Raw genomic sequence first — 17,958 nt, forward strand, 5'->3', positions numbered from 1 at the left:
GTACTCATCACAGTTTAATAATTAATTTGAGCAGTGATACACCAGATCTCATTAGTAAGCACAATGAAATTTTAAATGCTGTACAAACTGTAAATAAATGGATTCAAAACTAATACATGGGAAAACATAACTTTGTGTCCCAAATATTATGACAGTTCAGATATTATGGAATTTATTATTAGAGATTATAATCTTCTAAAGTATTTATATGTAAGACTCTTTTTCAGTGATTGCTCGCCAGGAAGCAGCTTTCAAAAGCTGTGAAGCTGTGAAAAGGCATGTTTTTCTTAGTTATATTTTCCACATTTCTCTACATCCGGTTGACTCTCTCACTAAATTAATGAAATAGTGTGCTGTCATGTGATGATATAACTACAGGAATGCCAATGGTAAAACATTATTATTTTTAAAAGTCACAAAATGTGCATTGCCCTTGTAAATAATTTAAGTTGCAAGTTTCTAACTTTTTTTTCTTTGTATCAGTTGCAAAAAATAAAGTGATCAAATATCAATACTTGTGTTGAATGTGACTCATTTGCATTATAGTGCTAAAATGTACATGATTGCACAAATCCTCTGTATTGTAATGTATTGTAATGTAAAAAAAAAAGGTATTTTTTAACATGAACACGACAGAACTCATTAAAACATGGTCTGACAATCTGACAATTGTGCTTTTAGATTTCTATGAATACTTTGATAGGAGCCAACACCAAGAAAACAGGAAATGGGCTGTCCTGGTTCTTCAAACCAGTACTAAGGAAGGAAATGATCAGGAAATTCCTTTGAGTGAGGAAAGTGTGGTTTTCTTTGTATGCAAATATTCATTAGCAGAACTGGGATGAGAAAACAGGTCATCCATTTTGTGGTTAGCTTGAAATCTATGACAAGCAACTTATAAGCTTACCAGAATCAGAATCTTATAGACAAGGACCCATATTTTTCATATTTCATTCGAAAGGTAAGACATAAATTTACTATGCAGCTGACATTGCAGTGGATTCGGCTGGATTTCTTTTGTCTTTGAACATGTTTGATTCCGAGACAACGTTATGCTGTTTTATACATACAAATTCCCAATTTTTTTGTGCACTGATTTTCTTATGATTCCTGGTCACTCCAGATTTTGTCAAATTTTTGCAATGTCATACAGAATTTATAAGAACAAAACTTGTTTCCAATTTGTATGCTTGGCATCACAGAATTTTTGCTCCAATATGACTTTGTTAATCAAAACCATGATAAGAAAAACTACATGTAGTAAGGTAGTAATAAAACAACAACAACAAAAAACCCTGCATTAAGAACCAGTGGGTTTGGAGTGTTGTTCCTTCAAAAAAGCTCCTTCTTGCAGCTGGATATAGAATTACAGTATGATTATTTTTGATTATGTGGTTTCAAGGTAGGAAGAATCTATCAGGTAGGACAGATGTTTGTGAATAATACAGTGAACAGCAGTCTAGGCTGACATCTCTTGTATCAAAGAGACTTAAACAGATGGTGTCCTTGACTCCTACAGGAATAAGATGCTAGACTATTTATTTCAGCTCATACTAGTGTGTACTAATTTTGCAGCAACCACATTTTTTACCAATATATGACTTATGCCTTGTTCTCCAGGGATGTATATATCCAGTGAATGAACTTGGAATACTTGGGGCTCCTTGAGGGCAAAGAGGACAGATATAAAACATTTCATGTAATAGCAATGTACTGAAAGAAATTAAATGCACGTTACAGACATAAACAGGCTGATGCAATTTTTCTATAGCTTTAAAATGCTTTACATATAAAGCATAAATTGAACAAAAAACATTCAAATGGCTTCAGAAGGACATCATGCATAATTGTACAGGTTACATTATTTACCCAGACTACTGTCATTTTAGTGTAGCTTTGAATGAGATTAGTTTGTGCATTCAAAGGAAATTGATTGTCCTCCACACTTTGCTTTTCACTACATAATGCATCAAGGTATAGAAATGTCTAAAATGTAGAATAATGGTAATTAAACACAAAAGTGAGGTGAGAGAACCGCTGGATGGCAGACTTCTCATCAAAGTTTTTAGATTCAGAACAACTAGCCATGACTTAAATGGACAAATTTGTTGTATTATTTTGTGCATTGCACAGATTCAGAACTTTTAGTGTAGATTCAGAACCATTATACAAATAAATGGAAATATATGATAACATACTAGAACATTTTTGAGTATTTTGCTGGTGAACTCTTATTTATAATTCCTCAAGAAATACAGGATAAAGGATACAAGGTGCAAAATATTTCACATCAGGAATATATTTTCAGAACAAATATTCTGAAACAATAATAAAGTAGCCTACATTATCTAAGTTAAAAATATATATAATAAAAGCTTATGTTGGACAAAAAATTACATTTACTGCATTTACTGCTTATTGATTATTTGGTGTATATCACTTTAAAACAAAACCTATGTTTCTCTCTATTCCTTTTTTATATTTTGATTTGCAAATTTGTCAGAGGATCAAAGTTCATCCAACACACTAAGGAATTAAGCAAGGGGAACTCACCATAACAGATACCATATAAAAGATGATGGTATCCATATTTTTAGCATAACAATAGAACAGCCAACTGAAGGCACTGCACATGAATAAATCATTATCAGTATCGGCTGTATAAGACCAGCAAATCTTTGGATACAAGCAGACAATGAACAACACAACATACACTGCAACACATCTAAATCTACCTTTACAGTCTATAGGATAAACATAATCTCAAATAAAATGAGTTAGTGTTATCACATCCCACTGCACAAACATATTAGTATTGTGATAAATATTTTTTTGCCTTACATACGTTTTATGATTTTTTTTTGTGTCATGTCCAAAATATAAACCATAATTTGTAATCAACAACAAAATTGAGCAAACTAGCTATTATCAAATTACAACTGTGATACACATTTCATACATTTTTCACAAGTTGATGTATTCACTTTTGGGTAGGTAGGTTTCTTTATTTACAGCATTCTTACCTTGATTTTACAGAAGAGTTTACGTAGTCACATAGTGTAGACATTTCCTGATGAAATATAAACTGGTGCTGCGGTGAAGAAGTCAAAACAGTGATACACTTTGGTGTTTATCTGTCACTAGGCTTGAGACAGAGAGGGAGAGCATATTTTTTCTGCATGGTTTCCTCTACTGAGAGGCTGAGACCTTCTCCCTTGGGATCCCATCAGATGGGGGGACTGTGCGAAATGACATGTCTATGTGCATGCGTGAAGAGCGAGAGAGAGCTAGAGCGAGGGAAAGAGCATGTGTGTGCACAGAACGGAAAGGGGCAGAGTGTGAGTGCGTGCAAAGATGATGCTGCTCGTGGAAGGAGATGGTGCAGGTTTTGGCGAGATTTTGGTTTGACCTCTGTGTCCTGTGAGTTTGGCACCTCAGCTTCTCAGGTAAGAGCTGTTCGTTATTTGCTGCTGGAATCCGAGCAGGTTGCTGTATGCATTCCTAATTTTCTGTGTGGTGTGTGTCGTATGTGTAGAGAGACACAGAACGACAAAGGGAAGGGAGGAGGGTGGTACAGGCAGAGGATATCATGTGTGCACTATAACTAAGGACAAGGAGCAGAGAGAGTTGGCGAAGAGGGGGAATAAGACACAAGGAAGAAGCTGCAGACACTATCTCTTTATTGGCCAGATCCGGCAACAGAGAAAAAAGAGGTAAAGCATCTGAAGCCTCGTTACTCCTCGGATTCCATGTGCCACTGGCAACACATCGAGGGTGAATAGGATGTCTGTGTCTGGAAAAAAGGAGTTTGACGTGAAGCAGATCCTCAGGCTCCGCTGGCGCTGGTTCAGCCACAACACTCAGACCTCAGCTGGGAATGGGGGCTACATCCAACAAGAAGGTTTCGACCACCGGGGAACACCGGTCCGGCTGAAGAGTCACTCCCGGGACAGAGGAGGATTCCGCAAGAGCAACAGCCCTGTGCACGGCATTCTGGCACCGAACCCTGGACCCACGCCTGTTTATGTCAGGCCAGGCGATCAATCATGGCACCAGCAAAACATCATCCAGCACCTCCAAGCTAGCGAGGAGCAGCTTCCCAAGAGCAACTCACCTTGCAGTGCCAGGAAAGAGGAGGCGAAGAGCAGCCATGAGGATGTGAAGAGCAATCCAGAGGATCCCTGTGAGGAGGACGCCACAGACAGGTAAAAAAATTCAGTGCAGAAATAGAACTGTGTAACCAGATGTGTGAAGAGGTGCCTGGTGCTGTCAGCTAAGTTTTGCCTGTAAGAATGAAAGACTTGCAGTTTTTAGATGAAAATCCTATTTTTGTCCTTCATGCGGTAATGAAAACAGACAGTACTGTGCCGAGAGATGATGGGTGTTATTTTGGGACAGAGTAGATTTAAGTTAAGCCCTAGGGAGCGTCAGGATTGAGTACAAGTACAGTATTTAACTGTCACTTTATTCTGGCTTGTTACGCCAGTGAAATTTGCCTTTAAAGAAATGACAGTTTGTTTTACTTTCATTCGATGTGTTGCCAGTACTCAGGGCCTCCGCTGACACGTTGGTTTGGTCTTCGGAGAATATCATTTTTCAGTCAACTCCATCATTGCAGCTGCCACCGCTGCTCACCTGGGAATAGTTCATTCACATGACACGTGGGTTGTAGAAGCACAGCTCTGAAATACCTACTGATAAATTATTCATCAAGCAGACATCTCACAAAATACAGAGGAAAACATAGAAGCGTCTGGATATAGCCGGTAGTATAACACATTCTGTAAGCTGTGAGGTGGTTCACTCTTCATTTTAGCAGCCTGCATTTTCATAACCTGAAGGAGGAATATTTCATGACATGTTAATGCATGCATCCTCTGACTTATAAATGCTAAAAAGAGGATACCATTAGTGCAGAGACCATTGGCACAAGGGCTATAAATTTGGGAAGGTCAATAGGATGAATTATCTTTAGTGGGGATGATATTTACACATCAGTGCAGTTTGAGAGAAAGAGAACATTTAATTTTCTTGCTACGATCGATCGAAATTTATTAGATTATAAAGCCCTACTTCCACAGATGCTTTCAATAAACATCTTAAGTGCTGGATGTTAAGGAGAGAAAGATCTTGTTATTTTTATTTTTTTCCACTGAGTGGCTCTGTCTGGCATAATGTCAATGTAAGGCAGGAAGAAAACATCTTCTCAGATAAGGAAATGGTGAGACTGACCTAAAAGATGATATCATGAGAGATATAAACAAAACAAAACTTTTCTAAAAAGATTAAATAAAATAAAAATACCCTGCCCATTACGTTCTACAACTGATTAACAGTTTTGTCTTTAACGCGTACTTATAAAGCCCTATACATAAGCACAAGACTATGAATGTTTGTGTTTGGACAGAATTTCTAGTAAATTTATTAACGCTTGGTTAATAATAATATATTTGCCGAGTGTGCCAAGTGATTCAAATATGTAATTAAATTAATTGCATGACATGCTGATTAATTAATCACATATATTTGTACTAGCTGAAAAAAGAAACCTAATGGTAATTTAAATGCATAACATTATTTATTTTCAATATGTTTTAATATCTTATTGTATTGCATTTCCAATATTTTTATTTAACAATTCATGTATACATCGACTGTTAGTCTAACACTGTTATGTCTTGTTTTTCCCCTTCATTTGCAGTACACAGATTTTTTTTTTTTTTTTTATACAAGTAAACATCCTGCGTGAATGGCTCTTTATTTATTCAGTCTTGCTTGTTCTGGTGAGGAGCATTGCCTGTAGTCGCATCTGGGGGTGGACTGACCGCTGACTAGCAAATAAAAGGCCTTAAATATATTACATTGTATTATATTAACATAGTTAGCCATTGCTTGTGGCACCCATTGAAACATAAGCACATCTCTCATGGATGTTTATTAGTCTATTAATATTTTAGTGCATGTGTGGCATTGCTTTTTAGCCTTTTATCTTTTAACAGGATTGAAATAGAATCAATTCCGGTCAAAAACAATAAATAGATCAAGTAAATCTGGCAACAATATTCCTTATAGAACCACCTTCATGTCAGTCTTAACTGCGTTGGTTATATTCGCAAGACATGAACTCTCAAACATCAAGTTTTGAACCTTTAAAAGCTTATATTAATTACATTGCTGGTCTGAAAGTGTTCTTAGTGTTAATAGCCTTGTTCACTGATTGATATGGTCTTGTGAACTTAACTACCATGACTTCATTCTTCATCTACCATGGAAAATTGCTATTTTCAGGCTGAAATGACATAAGCTGCAACATTAAGACAAATTGCTAATTTTATCTTATGCACTAGAAAATCATTCTTAACCACTGAAAATTAACTGCTGTATTTTTGAGTTGTGTGTTGTGCTATGAATATTTAATCAGAGAATTAGATAGAAACAAAAGAGGTTTGATCCCTTAAGACTCTCCTATCATGTGCTTTATATGATCATACCTCAGAGCCTCTAGATGTGCAATGATACATCTACTGTTACATTTGTTTGTTATTCTGTGTTTTTCTTCCCGGTCCTTTTATCACTTTTCATTTAGTATGCGTAAATAAAGCATAAATTTGCCTTACAGGCTCAATGTAATGGAAATGAGGCCTTTAGACTAGGGTTTTTGTTGTGCATCTCTGTGTGTGAGTTAATAGTGCGATCAGACCAAGTTCCTCAATACACATTTTTACCCAAAGGGCAAAAAATAACTATCCATTTGTTTATGCGTTTTATTGCCTTGTATGACATTCATCGGTAAAGGAAAGCTAACTGAAGAGGAGGTGGTAATGCATTAGAGTGCAATTATAAAGCTGAAAAAGCGAATATGTATATAAAATGAGCTGAATATAAATATTAGTACTCACAGTATTGTTTTGAAAATGCAGAATCAGAAGGCTTGTCCTCTGCACTTACGGGTGAACTATTTAGGACTTAACATATTCATCTATCTACACAATCATTCAAACACAAATTGTTATCATAGCATAACAGTCCAGCTTGCATCATTTGCCGATCCCATTTCCCCCTCCATTTACTGTCCTCTCTTAACCAGCATTGCTACTTAAAATAATGAAAAAGCTTAGAATGAGTCTGTATTGACATGCAATTTCTCAAGATACAATTCATTTCTTCAAATAAAGCACATTACTAGGAAAAGTGCCAAACATGTCATGTTTAATAGTGTATGCTATGTAACATGTAAGCTATATCTGATATAATACTCATAGATTTCATTATCAGTAAAACTTCAAACCGGTGGAATGTCAAAATCTTGTGAGGCAGCCAAATAATTAATAAAATATTTTAGGGAAGAAATTAATCTGGATTCAACCTGGGAGCTGTATTAGAATTATTAAAATTAATGAAAACTGCTGAATACTATGTTCAGAATGTTTCTGTCGATCTTCTGTAACATCAAGGCTTCAGACCTGCTCAACATAAATAATTCTAAGGGATTGATGAAATATGTTATTTATTAATATGTAAGGGTTATTTTTCAAACAGAAAGCGAGATGAAAAGGCATATAATATATGCCGAAATTACAGAGGTCATGGTGATTTTGTAATGATGAACTGACCCAGTAAGAGCATGTAGGTGGACGGCATGCTGATATACCAAGCAGAAATGTGTGGAAATAACAGCAAAACTGGAGATATTAAGAAATATTAAGAAAAACTCTAACCTTTTGCTCTAGTTCAACATGCACTCAAACCAGTACTAAATCTAACATGTAGAATCTCTAGCTGGGCTTTTAAACTAGGCCCATTTACTATAATAGATGATCATTTTGAGTAAATTCATATTTCTGTGAAACATCTGTTTCTGATTTTTTCAAATGCCCGAGCAGAGAGAGAGAAATGTTTGGTGTCCTACATAAAGGGCTTAGGGCCATGTTTGTGATCTGTGTTAGCATTTCTTCAACTAGTCTGACAAGCTGACAGCATGCTGGCTTGCAAAGGGTCGCGGGGTGTTCAACTAAAACAACACTGTTATGTACAAATTAAAGTTCATATCAAACATTCTAATGAAAATATCACAAACTGGACATATCATGATTGGTTAGTGCCACAATGATAAAATAACAGCAATAAAATTATTGGTTATTATCGGTATTTTTAACTGGACTAATACTAATACATCTCTGTATCAAAGAAGATGGCAACGTGTTGCATGGCAGACATGATAACATGTTTAATGAAATACATTGCATGAAATACATAATGCATTTAAGTTTTGAATGCATTGTCTTGAATTCACTGAAATTATTTGATGAAATCCAGTGAAAGGTTGAAAGGAGTACTGCCAAAGCTCACTGTAATTACTTGCTGGAAGTAATTTTGCTGAAGGATTTTTTGAAAATCCTTGCAGTTTCCATAGCTGTGCACAGAGAAGCCATAATGAATGTTATGCATAAGTGTTGAAAGTATTTTGTTTTAGATAAGAAATATTTAAATACATTAAGATTATAATTTTTATAGTTCTTAATCATATGTATAATAATGATTTAGTGTGTATAGAAGTCTTTAAAAAAAATCATATGCACTTCTGTATTTACCTGGATTACCATTTGAACAATTTTAAGATATCAAAAGCCTTATGTCTTAGCCCTTGTAAAAAAAAGACCATCCCTTTCATTTGATGAAACACTATCTATAAGAGCAATTTTGGCCCTGACCCTCTTAATAAGGAAACAGCAGAGACTTGAGTCAGCAGCCGTTACGTTGAATAATATCTCAATTTCCTTTCAATTGCCTTGGAAAATAATGACACCATCTTGTCCTAGGATGAGAGCTTCATTTCAGGGAGAGATTTATAGTGTCTTCATAAAGCATTGACATGTTAAGAGACATTGTCCAGTTAGGGAAATGGAAATGTATGAGAGGGAGAAAAATATGCAAGAAACGAGTTCACTGTTGAATGTGCTGTGCATGAAATAATTACACAGAAATGCTAGTCAGTTTGAAGTATTAAAATCACTGATGTTTAAAGATATGGAACAAATATCTGCTGAATGCCATTTCTAACAAACATTGCATTCAAACTGGAATTTCAAAAGATTGCCTTACAGTCTTTATAAATTATGATTTTGTTTTACTTACTGATTAATCACTGAATTAAGTTTTTATGTGTTCAAAAGAAAGCATCACACTCACACACACACAAAACAGGACATTGAGAAAATGTCTTCTTTTCAAAGGGTGCCTGCATGTTAACACAGCTAATGCATTAATCTGAGTATAGTTCAAGACGGCAACGGACTGTTATTCCAATTGGGCAGAAATCCTATTAGACTTTATAATTAGTTTCATATAACATTTACATGAATATCATGAATAAACAAAACAGTCTGTTTTACAGTTTATCTATAGTCTATATAATGTCTGAACTGCTATAATACATATACAATGTATTTGTATATATTTTTGTACCATATACATTTAAAAAGTGACACTCACATCCTTATTTTTGCAGTAGAATATTGTTTGTCTTTCGAAATGCAGCTATTAGCATAATTATTGATAATTCAGGATTTGTTGTCATTTGAGATCAATACATTTAAGCCAGGCAATAAATTATCCTAACACTGCTGAGTGTTCCGCATTCAATCAAATTATAATTCAGCTTCTCAACATGTCTATTAGCCTCAGCATAATTGGTAGACATTCATAATTTGCATCTGCTGGGAATAGGATATTAAAAAATGCACACTTAGCAAACATCTGGCTTCATTTTTCTTACTGCATATGATGGGGGAAACAGATTCATTTTACAACACAACTGATTCATGCATGGTGTATATTTTAACTTCCCCATTTAAATGTATTTCTTGATCTCAAATCACTCTTAATGGCATGGGACTTTCCCGGGTGCTGAGCTGCAGCTTTTCCTTTGAGGTTAAGAATACCGAACTGTAGCATACTGGAATTTGGACAGGTTCTGCACAGTTTTTATATGCCTTGCAGATGGTCAGCAATTGTGATGAGACACTGCACACTGACGGGCAGCATAGTCTGAAGATAAAGAAAAGAGTGCAATACTTATGATAATAAAAAGAGGTCTGACCTGGAGGTTCTATAGCACTTTGAAAAAACAAAAAAAAAAACATGCTTTCATCATTGCACCTGTTCAGCTTCTGAAGGGCTGTGCATGGTTACATTTACAAACATCCATTGTAACTTTATTTTTGTTCTGAAGAAGCTGAAATGGTCTTGTATGGTAGATAGAAAAGAGAAAAAACCCTGAAAGCAAAAGATTTACCAACATGTAGGCCTACTGTGTTTTTGAGAACAGTACCAGTTCTACAAGGAGCAAAGTAAAATGTCTTTAATGCAGTTCACCATGTTTTAACTACAACATGGAGAGGGTAATAATACTGAATATTAAGACGTATTGATACACTAGGCAATTGTGCTTCCACTGTTTCCACAAGAGATATGTTTATATTCAATACAATCTAATTAAAGGCTCTGAAGATGTATGACCTGTATTGCTGCTCATAATGTTTTTGTTGTCGTCTCATTAATAATGCATTCACAGAAGTTGTTCACAGAATGTGGATTATTAAAAGCCAATTTCAGGCAATTAACCTTTATCTTAAAATGCAATGCATCATCAGATGACACTGTTTTGAAACTGAATGGGTGTGGGAATATTAATGCCTATTAAAGCTCAGTCTAAGAATCAACATGTTAAAAAAAAAAAAACACCTGCTTTTGGCATTACCAGCTTCTTTAAATGTATAAAGCCACAGTCTAAAGAAAATTCCAGTCAGTAAATCAATTGATACATCCATGCTCACTTCATCATAAAATACAGGCATTAACTTTGGGGAAGGAACCAGCCACACCTCTGATCTATTCAGTCTGGGGTGAAAGAATGCTGACAGGAGTAGACTTTTTGACAAGTGGAGTTCATAAACACTGTAGGTAGGCACGTTGAGGCAATACATTATTTGATTGCTAGCAGCAGAAGTCATTTTATGTGTTCACAGTCACAAAGGGCTAAAACTGTTCAACAGGCCTAAACTATAGCTTTTCTTGTTGAAAAGTTTTGGATGGCTAACAGCAACAAATGTGGATAGGGTCATTACAACAAAATTATAAGAAGCCTATATAATCTGGCTGCAACCTTGTGATGTTTCTATCAGTGTTTTATGTATAATTTAGGAAAGTAAGGGAAGCTGATCATTATAGCAAAATAAAGCCCATCAGGTAACATCTTTCATGGTTTATAGCAAAAATGGCCGTCATGACTGTACATCATGCCAGATATGCATTTCTATTTATTTCATTACGTTTTATACATTTATCCTCACTGTATGGACCAGTGTGAAAGAACATTTCTTAGAATTAGGGGGTGTAAGTAACACAAAATGACGGTTTGTCACAGTTCAGCAAAGTTAAATATTTTACTTTAAATACAAAGTCTGTCAATATCGCAACACTGCAGTTAATGGTGCTGTTGTTAACTGGGGAAGATAATTGATACGCTTACCCACTGGGAGGCAAAATATGTTACCTTTACTTTTATTGAGATCGTGTTTTACCGAGCCCCGTCTTGACGCGCATGCGCGCGCCGCCGCCGACGCACCTGCGTTGAGGTTTGCGAAGTTAAACGGAGATTCGCTGTCAGGATGAGCCTTTATGCAAAATGAAAATACTCGCGTCAATTTCAAACATTTACAGGTAAGTGTACAACCATAAGATGTAAACTTAGACGTTAAACACGCATCTAACTGGAGGGCCATTCGCATGGTTTATGATTCCGTTCAAAGCGCTTAATATAAAACTTAAGGCAACGTGGATCGTGCACTGTTTCAGCAGCAGCTCGCTCGCAATGCTAAACCCCCTCTCAGAATAACATTATTTGTTTGTTTATTTTTTTATTCAGTAAATGTATTCCTTTTATTCCAATTCAAATTCCAAGTGGAAAATCCCTTAAAAATATATTTAAGGCAATATTTTTTTTTATACCCATACTCAGTTTATTTATGGCCATTTTGACAAATGATTCAAGCAACACTTTCTGAATGCTGATGGCTGGATATTTATCTCTCATACAAACATGCACTTTGTTTGTTGGATATGAGCAACTGAGCAGAAAGAAAATAGTCCCTTCAGCACAAATTCTGGGGTTTACATGAATAAAGATCCATCTTAAAACTGAGGTTGAGGCCCCACTGTAGTCAGTAGCCTACAGGACAGTGGGTGAAAATTCTGGAGGAAGGAAACCCAAGTTAAGCTTCCTGGGCGATAAAGATGATTTCTACTCATGGCTTTGAGTGAGCACAGATAGCTGTAATCCTGTTTTAGAAGTGAGGTTCATCCATCTTCACTTAGTTTATTATTATGGAATTATCTGTCAGACACGCAAGACATATTATTAGGATTCTACATTCAACTATGAACTGAATAATTATAGATACGCCAGGTGCTTTAGTAGATAGTCAAGGCATTTAAGGTCAGAAAATTTGTGCATTCAGCTCCTTGGTTTACACCTGAACTGCGTGAACTTAAAGCTAAAGGCCGTAGGTTAGAGCGGCTGTACGTCAGGTCTGGCCTTACTGTTCATAAAGACATGTATGCTGAACATATTCAAAATTATAAAAATGCACTGACTACAGCTAAGTCCGATTACTACTCCAATGTAATTGGAGTTAGCAATGGGAACTCTAGGTCTCTTTTCTTGGTGGTAAACAATATTTTGAAACCACCTGATTCTTTGCCATCTGATATGTATTCCACTGACTTATGTGATCGCTTTTTGACTTTTTTTACATCTAAGGTTGAAAATGTACATCGGCAATTACTTACTGGTACTCTTCACAATGACTCCTGTCAGTCTATCACTCACATACCCCCCCACTCTGTCTTCTCTAACTTTACACTACCAACTATTTCAGAGATAGTGGGTCTGATAGGTAAATCTAAATCTTCGACTTGTCAATTAGACCCTCTACCAACTCCTTTAGTAAAAGCTTGTTTACCAGCCCTATTGCCATTGATTACTAAAATTGTTCATGCTTCACTTGGTTCTGGTTTTGTATCTCCATCTCTTAAATCTGCTATTATTACACCTATACTTAAGAAACCAGGGGGTGATCCATTTGATTTTAAAAAATTTTCGTCCAATTTACCATTCATCTCTAAGGTAGTTGAAAAGTGTATTGCAATTCAAATTCATGAATATCTGTCGAATAATAACTTATATGAACAATTCCAATCTGGTTTTCGTCCCCACCATAGCACTGAGACTGCTCTTGTCAGAATAACCAATGATCTACTGTTGGCAGCTGACTCTGGGCTTTTAACTATACTTGTCCTTCTTGACTTGAGCGCTGCCTTTGATACTGTCTCACATAACATACTTCTTGACAGATTAGTTTCTATTGGTATTACTGGCACTGCTCTGTCTTGTTTTAGTTCATATCTATCTGGACGCAGTCAGCGTATTCAATTAAAAGGTTTTAGTTCAAGACTATCTACAGTCACCGCTGGTGTTCCCCAGGGTTCTGTTTTGGGCCCGCTTCTCTTCATTATATATATGCTCCCTCTTGGTGATATTTTAAGGAAATATGGTATAAATTTTCACTGTTATGCGGATGACACCCAACTTCACCTGTCTGCCAAACCTGCCGGTTCTTTTCCTCCGCCATCTTTGTCAAGCTGTTTAGCTGAAATTAAAGACTGGCTTTCAGCGAACTTCTTGAAATTAAATGGCAATAAAACTGAGGCTCTGCTTGTTGGCACTAGATCTGCTGTGTCTAAATCTAATTGTTTACACATTGATAATACTGCAATCTGTCCTTCCTCTCAGGTTAAAAGTTTGGGTGTCATCATGGATAGCACACTATCTTTTAAAGCTCAGATTAATAATATCACACGGATTGCATACTTCCATTTGCGCAATATTAATCGTCTACGTCCATTTCTTTCAAATAATAATACTGCAGTTCTCATTCATGCACTAGTCACCTCACGTATAGACTACTGCAATGCTCTTCTTACAGGTATTCCCTCCAAATTTCTGCATAAGCTTCAATTGGTTCAGAATTCTGCAGCTCGTGTTCTCTTGAATTCAAAATCTTGCTACTCACTTATAAGGCACTTCATAATCTCGCACCACAATACCCTACTCAACTTCTCCAGGTTTATACTCCTTCACATGCACTTAGATCTTCATCTTTAATTTCTCTTGCGGTACCTCGGATTCGACTTACTACTATGGGTGCCAGATCTTTTAGTTATGTTGCCCCCCGCCTATGGAACTCTCTTCCCCTCGATGTTCGCAATAGCGATTGCTTATTGACTTTTACAAAGCGTCTTAAGACATATCTTTTTATACAGGCTTATTTATAATATTTTTTTATTGAGACTTAAATTCACTTTATATGTATATGCTGTTTGTTTGTTGTTTGTTTTGTCTTATGCAGTGACCTGTATATTGCTTGTAAGGTGACCTTGGGTGTTCTGAAAGGCGCCATGAAATAAAATGCAAAAAATTAAAATAAAATAAAAAAATAAAGTGCCTTGCGGACATTGGCCTCGGATTTTTGAGCATACTATTTTGTCTCAGCATCTGGATGGTGCTGTTTATGGTTGTAGCATTTTAAATATAGACAATAATTAGATTAGACTCAACAGCAGATTTGTTTACTTTAACAATGGACATGTTCAATGACATTTTGGAGAAAGGCAAGCAAAATTGACAAAAACCCTACAGACACACAGAACTGGATCAGTTATTCTGGTTTAAGCGGGAAAGCACTGTTGTGCAGTTTCAACATAATGTGTGCACTTTGCATCACTGAATAACAAAGCATGCTTCAGGAATCGAGAAAGCGGCATTGACATGCTGTTCTATGAGGAATAAGACCCTGCCAAATAAAATCGCTTAGGGCTGCTTCAGTATGTTTGCAAGCTAGCAGCTATTTCTTGAAAGGTCAACCAAATACATGGACAGAACGCATGTGAGCATTGATGCTGATACATATTTTATTATTAATATCCTTGAAAAATCCTTTATACCTGCTTTAGCAGTTCCTATTTAAATGATAACTGCACCACTAAAATTGAGAAAACATGAATATAAATGTTTTATGCTGTTTTCGTTGATTGCATTGAAACACGTAACATACAGAGCTAGTGCACTTTATCAAATAGCATTTTTAAATAAAAAAATATTTGAAGCTGATGTACTGATAATGATAAGTATCTGTTTTGGAGAGAAAGGTAATGATGCATAAAGTCTGGTTAAGCACTTTGCGGTGCTTCACATATAACATGCTCTAGCGTTTGAACAGGCTCTTGTCAAGAAATGCTCAGGTAACTGCAACAACTGCCCACTTGTTATTGATCTGGGTGAATAGAGTGATACAGCTCAAGTTCAATAACTGAGATATGATGGCTTATGTAATGCACCAGATAACACAATAAATAGATTTCTATAAAAGTCCTCAGAGTATGAAATATTTCACACAGCAGTTTCAACGTTGAGCTGTTTATTCTGTTCATAGTGCATAATGTTACAAAGATTTATTTAGCCAGATGTAGTACTCAAACCTGTGTATTAACAACAACAACAAGTAAAAGAGATAAAAGGAAATAGATAAACATATCAAAACAAAGAATAATAAAGCTTCATAAAATTATGAAAATTTACATTTGCAGCAATTTTATTTGAAGATTAACACACATAGATATGTAGGAAACCCTTGTTATGTATTATTCAGGGGTTACAAAAATGTTTTAGTTGCTTTACATCATGTTTCAGGTACACGGTGGCTCATAAAGACCCTTTATATAAAAAGCCAATTTCGCAGGCAGAAAGAAAACATTTTCAGTAAATTTACAACCTTTCAGAAAGTGTTACAGAAGCAATTTGGTTCTCTGATAGTGGTAGACATAAAAGTCCTCTCAGCATTCCTTTGAGCAAAAGTAATGCATCTAGGTTTTACAGCACCTCTTATGTTGGCTTATTTCTTATTCATTAAACCCAGCTCCATGCCAAAATGTAGTTATAATGTCAGTGAGATAAATTACCCATCTATTTACATAAAAAAACAACCTTATAATGACCAGAAGGAGTCTGGGACTGGTAGCCGTTGCTGTCCACACAATCGAAACACATTTTTATTCATGTCTAAATGTCTTGCAGCTGCAAATGTGTCCCTTTTATTTCACAAAAACAAGTCGGCATAATGTAAAGAATGTAATGTAAATTTAATGTCGTCTTCAACCGTTGTTTGTCTTGTGCATCATCATCAGTCACTAGATTTAAAACCAATAACCAAAGCACCACATAGAGGCAAAAATGAAATATTTAATCTGAATATTTGTAAATGTTTTTTTTTCAGTGGTGTGTTCAACCATTCACCTTTTCACTTTACAAGACATTTCAGCTTTTCACTTCACAAGACATTAACTGATGGACTGAAGTGGTGTGGATTCCTTGGGGACTATTGTGATGGTTTTATCAGCTGTTTGGACTCTCATCCTGACGGCACCCATTCACTGCATGTATGAGCAAGTGTTGTAATGCTACATTTCTCCAAATCTGTTTTGACGAATCTACATTAGACTACATCTTGGATGCCCTGAGGGTGAATACATTTTCTGCAAATTGTCATTTTTGGGTGAGCTGTTCTTTAAGCCGACTGGATGCCCTATATGTAAAATAGCAGGCTATTTGATATGAAATGTCAGCCAAACCTGAGTTTGGCTTTGCATATGGCCACCCCAAGACAATTTTAAATGTTTAGAAGTCAACCCCCTCTCTGCTTGTAACTATAAGTGCTATCACCAACCCCTGACAGCTGACCAGAGAGATAAAGATAATGTATTCTGTATGAGAGTCACCTTGCTCATCTAGCCAATTCACGTCAAGCCAGCTCCATCATATTAAATGTGCCGCCAACTGACTACTTATAAAATGTATTCTGCTGTGAAGAGAGAGTAGAAGAATGTACTTGGGAATTAATGTGATTTATATGGCAGCATGCTTAAAAACTAGCTCATATGATGGAACATATCTGCCTTTAAAGTCGAGGACACAAGGGAAAAATTCTGCTTTATGTGTCCCCCTAAGGATGGAGCCACAGTTCACAAAATCACTGATCCAGTGAGCACAGCTTTCGGTGGGATTTACTCTGTAATTAAAACTTTTACGAGATCATAACGTTTTATCAGGTGCCAAATATTAATTGCCAACTTTATGGTTTTGCATCTATTTTTAAAAGATGAAGTGGACAATAGGACGTGCAGATATTAAAAATAGCATAATGGTCATGCTTTCTTTTTGTTATGCAAATCTTTGTTGATGGCAGTTAATATAACCAGTCATTCAAAGCAAACCATAATTACTGATTTTTTTTTTTTTTTTAAACGCCCTTCTCTATGGCATATATTACAGACAAGTAATCAAAATGCACAGCTCTACTGTAGGTCCCTGCGGCAGTTAGACTTTTTAAACAGTGTTGTGGACGGGTTAAATGTCAGCCATGTTTTTGTTCCGTGAAGGACAGCAAAATAAAGGGTTTAGATTGTTTGTTGTGAGTCAGAGAGATTATTCAGATGCAGCACAATGGCTTGTAATCTAGCGGTCTGCAGGGAGAGCAGCTCAGAATTTACATTATTAAGCCTCTATGAAGAGACCAGATCCCTACAAAGTCCTGTGCTTCCAAAAGAATAAATAAAGAAATAAAAACACCTAAATATGTGCAAATGGTAATCTGCCCCATTGGAAAACTCTGGCTTTCAATCCACTTATTTACGGAGTTTAGTTCTAATGGTTTCAATTTTAGCTCTAAACAAGTGTGAAGGAAGACGTACACAGAATAACTAATGTCCATTTGGGAGATAAAAACGTGTTTTTATTACTTATGCACAATATATGCATCAAACAACATGGTGACAGTCTTTGGC

At 36.0% G+C, this 17,958-nt stretch overlaps 1 protein-coding gene across 4 annotated transcripts in view; it reads left to right on the forward strand.

Annotated features, from left to right (window-relative positions):
• The first annotated feature begins 721 nt into the window (after nt 1-721).
• The window catches only part of LOC132113538 (kelch-like protein 4), a 48,753-nt gene continuing 31,516 nt past the window's right edge, over nt 722-17,958 (forward strand). The window contains exons 1-2 of one of the 4 annotated variants that reach the window (XM_059521342.1): nt 3,200-3,446; nt 3,536-4,205. In XM_059521342.1, coding sequence (XP_059377325.1) covers nt 3,784-4,205 — 422 coding nt within the window. In that variant the 5' untranslated portion in view covers nt 3,200-3,446; nt 3,536-3,783. Of the gene's footprint in view, nt 962-3,199; nt 3,447-3,535; nt 4,206-11,592; nt 11,722-16,431; nt 16,555-17,958 lie in introns of those variants that run through there. The other 3 variants (XM_059521345.1, XM_059521344.1, XM_059521343.1) reach the window with 3 other exon arrangements.

Source organism: Carassius carassius, chromosome 33 (genome assembly GCF_963082965.1).
Source record: "Carassius carassius chromosome 33, fCarCar2.1, whole genome shotgun sequence".
In the NCBI taxonomy this organism is placed as follows: domain Eukaryota; kingdom Metazoa; phylum Chordata; class Actinopteri; order Cypriniformes; family Cyprinidae; genus Carassius; species Carassius carassius.